The 6,000-nt window shown below is 46.6% G+C and overlaps 2 protein-coding genes across 4 annotated transcripts in view; one reads left to right on the top strand and one right to left on the bottom strand.

Moving 5' to 3' along the window:
* Positions 1 to 4,692, bottom strand: part of BAZ1A (bromodomain adjacent to zinc finger domain 1A) — a 90,813-nt gene extending 86,121 nt beyond the window's left edge. The window contains exons 1-2 of one of the 3 annotated variants that reach the window (XM_081830623.1): positions 4,459 to 4,692; positions 3,806 to 3,976 (exon numbers count right to left, since the gene is read on the bottom strand). In XM_081830623.1, coding sequence (XP_081686749.1) covers positions 3,806 to 3,918 — 113 coding nt within the window. In that variant the 5' untranslated portion in view covers positions 3,919 to 3,976; positions 4,459 to 4,692. Of the gene's footprint in view, positions 1 to 3,805; positions 3,977 to 4,458 lie in introns of those variants that run through there. The other 2 variants (XM_006732227.3, XM_081830622.1) reach the window with 2 other exon arrangements.
* Positions 1 to 6,000, top strand: part of SRP54 (signal recognition particle 54) — a 248,683-nt gene that overhangs the window by 108,937 nt on the left and 133,746 nt on the right. The gene's annotated exons all lie outside the window — the stretch shown is intronic.

The following is a 6,000-nucleotide window of genomic DNA, read 5'->3' as shown; positions in this document are numbered from 1 at the left end:
ATGGCTGAGTAATATTCCTTTGTATATACACCACAATTTCTTTATCCATTCATCCACTGATAAACACTTAGGGTGTTTCCATATCTTGGCTATTGTATGTAATGCTGCAATGAACATGGGAGTGCATATATAATTTCAAATTAGTGGTTTTTAAAATTTGGATAAACACCCAGAAACAGTTGTTGGGTCATTTGGTAGTTCTATTTTTTTAAGTTCTTGAGGCACTTTCATACTGTCTTCCAGAGTGGCAGCACCAATTTATGTTTCCACCAACAGTGCAGAAGAGTTCACTTTTCTCCACATCCTAGGCAGCAACTCTTACGCTAGTCTTTTTGATAACAGCCATTCTAACAGGTGTGGGGCGGGATCTCACTGGGGTTCTGATTTGCATTTCCCTGATGATTAAGGATGTATAGCATCTTCTCATGTTCCTGTTAGCCATCTATATGTCTCCTTTAGAAAAATAGCTATTCAGATCTTCTGCCCATGTTTTAGTCAGTTTTTTTTTTTTTGCTATTGAGTTGTATGAGTTCTTTATAATTTGAATATTAGCCCCAATTGGATATATAATGTGCAAATATTTTCTCCCAAGTCAGTAGGTCACCTTTTTATTTTGATGTTTTCCTTTTCTCTGCAGAAGCTTTTTAGTTTCATATGGTCCCACCTGTTTATATTTGCTCTTGTTGCTTTTGCTTTCAGTGTTAGATTTAAAAAATCACTGCCAAGAACTATGTCAAGGAGCTTACCGCTTAGAAGTTTTATGGTTTCAGGACTTACGTTAAAGTCTTTAATTCATTTTGAGTTTATTTTTGTATATAACGCAAAAACAGTGGTCCAGTTTATTCTTTTATGCTTTAGCTTACGCATTTGCCTACAGCTAATGTGCTATTTTTAATGAGTCTTCTTTACTTATGGAAAGCAGGTCGAACAAGAGTTAGCAATTAGTTAAAGAGCATGTAGTTCAAACAAACAGAAAAAGGAGTTTGTACTGTATAATCGCTAAGGATCCATCCTGGTCACGGTCCCTTTCTCAAAAAATTCAGTGTCTAGGAAAAGAGAAAATTTGAGGCAACAAATGTATTGATTGCATTACCATGCAATAATTGCCATCTTACACTAGACAAAATGGAGAGATGATCATTTCTACCCAGAACAAAGGAGACAGTGTTAGGCTATTATATCACATAGATAAAGACAGAAAACTATTTAACAATTAAAAGGTCACTGGCAACTTCTAAGATCCAGAGTCAAAGGGAAAAGTTACTTTGCATTGTGTTGCAAAGGGAACAAGGCAGGGAGCTGTAGAAAATCTCTTTGAGATTGATTAAGGTTGAAAAGGTTATATTGGAGAAATCAAAACCTGAGCAAATAGATGAGCATAGTGGTCTTCACACCCCTACAAAAGACAAATATTCATATAATGCACTTAAAGGGTAATCTTCAAACAAATTCACATAAACCAATTGGTGATTTAATGAATGAGTGAAAACAGAGGTTTCCTTCTCCAGACTTGTGCCAAGGGTCAGATTACCATAATACTAAGGATCACCATATACCATACACCATGAATGCAATTTTGAAAAGATCTCTCTGTAATCATTTAAGAGAGAGAAAATAATTCAAAATTTAACATAATTAAATGTCAGTCTTCTTCCATTTTTGCCAATTCAAAGTCACAAAAATTAATACCTAAGAACACTAGTAGCTCTGCTTTGTTCAGGGTAAATGATTAAATATCTTTGCTCCCAAACCAACTGCCTTTCCAGAACTGCTTGTGAATTCCAAAAACCCACATACTTCATCACAGAGAAAACAACAAAAACCAAAAAACCAACTATTTAAAAAAATTCGTTAGTGTTATAAGACTACAAAGGACACAGTTCCTTAATATTAGTGGAAGGTAGTAGGTTTGGAATACCAAAAATCTCTTCCTTTATTTTGGCATTTCAGATTTTTCAGATTTCTCCACATCCTAGTGGAGATTATAGTAAATCATCAGGAACCAAAGTATACAAAAAGTTTAATTCAAAAAGGATACAGCCCATATTCATGTTCCCTTCTAAGGTGAGAAAAGTCTCTTTAAAAGATTGCTTATTTCGAAGGGGAAAAGTTTGAAACTTAAGCCTGTTTTCTATTTTGTTGGCATTCTTAAATATAAATTGGGAATTATTACCGAGGATTTTAATTTAAACTTAAAAAAAGACATCATCCTTGTCAAGTTACCTAATCCAAATTCACTTTAGTTACAAGAGTGAACTCTATTTAACAAAACAAGTCTGTACAGGAGCAGAGTTAAGATGTGCACTCCTATTTAAAAGTACAGTCTGCTGAAAAACTCCAGATAAAACAAGTTTATGTGTAACTCTTCTGTGGAGCTGAAGAACAAGCAGCCTTACTTTAAAAGCTCAAAGGAACTGACTTTTCTAACCTCACTGCTCATTTCTCGGACAGGTGCATCCTTTGCCTAAAGTGCTCCCTCGATCAAGCCCCCTCTCAGAAAAGGTGTCTCCTACACACAATTTATTTCGTTGCTGTAACATTTGGTTTCTAAGCCAGAAAGGGATTCCTTCTGAGCGGAGAGGATAAAGCACAAGAAAAAGGGAGGATCAGGCTGTTTCATTGATCGACCAATTCAGGTTCTCACTTGGAGATCCTGTTTAAACACACATCTCTAAAACACCCCAGTGTTTGGTGTCACAGGACAAGGGGATCTCTTGGGATAAACCAGACGAGGTACTGAAGATTTAGTAGTTGAAACTACACAGGCAGCAGCTCTGGATTCTTATCAAAACAATAGCGAGTGGCACATGTCAGGCAGCCCACATGCGCAGGGGGATAAAAAGAGGAGACTGGTTGAGGCTGGAGTTGAACTTGTCTTAACCCCCTCCCCCATCAGCTACCGCCGCCCTTGGGGCTACGCGAAAGTGATAACTAAGGGCGCCCAGTGCCCCGCTCTCTCCCCCTTCTCTCCACCCCGCCCCCCCACACCCCCGCCCGAACCCGACTTCTTCCTCACCAAGGTCTCCCGGAGGCGGAGACGCTGAGTTCTCCGGGGCCGGGAGTTAGTCACCAAGAAGAGGTGGTGACAGAGCACTCAGCTCGCGTCGCACACTCCGAGGCCTAGCCGCACCGGACGGAGAGGCCGCCAGTGGAGGCTCTCGTGTCGCGGGCCCCACTGCCCCTGGCCCGCCAGGGAGCCCCCTCCTTCCCCGAGCCTCAACTCCGCTCCCTCCCTTCCTCCCTCCCTCCCCTCCCTTCCTCCCTCCCTCCCCTCCCCTCCCTTAGGCAGCTCCAACGTCAGGCTCCACTGTCGACCGAGGAGACGAGCCCAGCCCGGCCGTTTCCTGCCCCCGGGGGCGGGGATTCCCTCTCCCGGCCGGGGGACGGGGGCCCCGTGCCGCTGACCCGAGCGGGGATCCCCTCGGCCGCCGGGCGGGGATCCCGGAACTGGCCCCGGAGTGCGCGTGTGGCCGAGGCGGGGAGGGGCGAGGCGGGGAGTTTCCGCTGTTTGGCGGCCGGCCGGCAGCCGCGGCTAGAAGCGGTCCCCACGGCCAGCCGAGGACCCCAGCTTCCTCGGCCCCGGCCCGCACTCCCCACGCGCGCCACGGCCGGTCGCGCCGCCCGGGGACCCCGCGCAATCACCGGGTCGGGCTCGGGGGACAGAGAAACGCGGGCCCGCGGCCAGCCGTCACTTTCAAGTAGCCCCGCCAGAAGCCCAAGGCGAGGAAAAGGAGAGAGACAAAAGGACGCTGGGGAGGGAGTCCCCACACTCCCTCGCACCCCCCGCGCCCGGCCCGGCCCTTACTCGTAGTGGCGGAAGATCTCGTTGGTGACTTTACAGTAGAAAACTTCCTCGTCCGGCCGCAGGTCCGCGGGCGGCTTCTGTCTCACAAACGGCTTTCGGTGTAGCAGCGGCATCTCCTGTCCGCCCGCGGGCTCACCCGGACCCTTGGCCGCCCGCGTCGGCCCCGCTTCCCTATCAAAATTGGAGGGAAAGGAAAGCCGGTAAGGTGGGGAGCGCTCGGCGGCGGCGTGGGCCAGTCCGCGCGCCGGGGGAAGCTCGACTGCCTTTTGTGTGACTGACGCGCCCACGGCTGCCACCGGAGCCGAGGTCGCTCCTGCCGCTACTGGGGTGTTGAGCGAGCCGAGCCGCCGCCTCTGCCCTCCCAGCGCGCCCCACCTCCGCACGCCCGGCGGCCGGCTCACAATGGGGCCGCACGCCCCGCCGCGGGCGGGCGGTGCGGGAACTGCGGCGGCCCCCTCCCCCAGCGCCGGCTCCCAGCCCGCCGCCGCCGCCGCCTCGGGCTCGCAACGTGCTTGGCGCGCAGCCGGCCGGCCAGACGCCGCGAGGAGCTCGCTGCGGGCGGACCCCGGCGCCGCTCCGCTTTGTTCCCCAGCTCGCCTACACTTCCCTGCCGGCGCCGGCCGGCTCCCGAGCGACCACACGGAGCCCCTCACCTGCGAGCACGCCGACTGCCACTTCTCCACCTTTTCAACTACAAAGGCAGCGAGGGGAGTCTCTGCCCTCCCGGGGGGTCGCTTCTCGCCGGCCCCGCCGCGCCGCCCGCCGCCGCTTCTCCCGCTGCCACGGCCTGGCTTCGCGCGGGGGATCGCGTCCCACCGCCACTTCCCCGCCTCTCGGAGCTCCTGGGAAGTTTCTGATCTACTTTCGGCTCAGAAGGAGGAAGAGCTGTTGGGAGGAGCTTTTCACTTCTCGCTTCTACCTTTTTATTGGCTACTCGATGACTTTTACAGCCTGTCACTGATACAGGAAGAGACGGCGGAGAGCCTGGGAGAGCTACATTATTAATTAATGGAGCAACCCCTTGTGTAGAATCAGAAGCATCCTCCATGTTTGAGATTATCAGCCAAGAGATCAGGGGAAGGCTCTGGGGTTTCATAAACACATGGCTAACAAAGTAAAGCCTTCATCTTCAAGTCTGGCACCATCGCTTGGTTTCACGGTGGGAAAAGGATTCCAATTAAGATTTAACTTTTATTTTAAAGATGCGAAGAGAAACGAGGAATAAAAAATAGAAAGTATTTTGATATTTAACTCCAAATTAGAATTTTCATGTCTAAAAAAAATATTTTGCTTGTGTAAACATCCTCCTTGAAAAGAAAATACCTTTCTTGACAGCAGTTCTCGTTAACATTTAAAGAGGGCAACTCAAAGATTAGAAGAGGAAAAGACCAAAAAAGTATGTTAGAAAATGTCATCATGCCTGTAGGACCCCCACATATTTAAAACTGAAAAAACACACCTTTAAAAAGTAATATTTGTAATACGCCGCTGAAAATGTTTTGCAAAGTATCAATATTCAATTCAATCATACAGAATTTTAAGGGTTATGGATTTACTAGTGAATTTCCCCTAAAGCAACTTTCCCATATCCACAATTTCCATTTGTGAAACTAATTTTAATGCACATAGTACATGTGACTTTTGAATTAAAAGGAATTTTTGAAACTACAAATAATTTCAAATGTTTGCCAGGTTTGTTTTAAATTGTCTTTTTTGCTACTGCCCTTGACATTTGCTTATTTGTGGATTAACATGTAAGAATGAATCTATTAAGACGGTAGGTTTGAAGAACAGTCATTCAACGAAGGACATAAGTACCAATACTGAAATGATCACAGTTATAGAAACAATGTGGGATCATCTTTATATCTTCATATTAAGTACATGTGTACATTGGAGCAGAAAATGTAAGGAATCTATTCAAATTGCAAGAGTTATAATTTTTTAACTTCTTTCAAGATACTTTTATGGCAGCTAGCAAAATAAAATTTTGTGGAAGACACAATATACTTTGAGTGTTTTAAAAATCATTAATAAAATTAATGCACCTTACTGTATGGATATAGAAGTCACAGAAGCTTGGAAATGTTCTCAGTACTAACCATTCTTTAGTCTGGATAAACTCTTCAAAAAATTATGCACTCATTTAAACTGGCCTTGTACTTGAGTGACAATTTAGAATTCCCTAAAGTATT

Source organism: Leptonychotes weddellii, chromosome 9 (genome assembly GCF_054177405.1).
Source record: "Leptonychotes weddellii isolate Sample4059 chromosome 9, ASM5417740v2, whole genome shotgun sequence".
In the NCBI taxonomy this organism is placed as follows: Eukaryota; Metazoa; Chordata; class Mammalia; order Carnivora; family Phocidae; genus Leptonychotes; species Leptonychotes weddellii.
The sequence above is the reverse complement of the archived record's forward strand: the minus strand, read 5'-3'. Positions and strand labels throughout refer to the sequence as shown.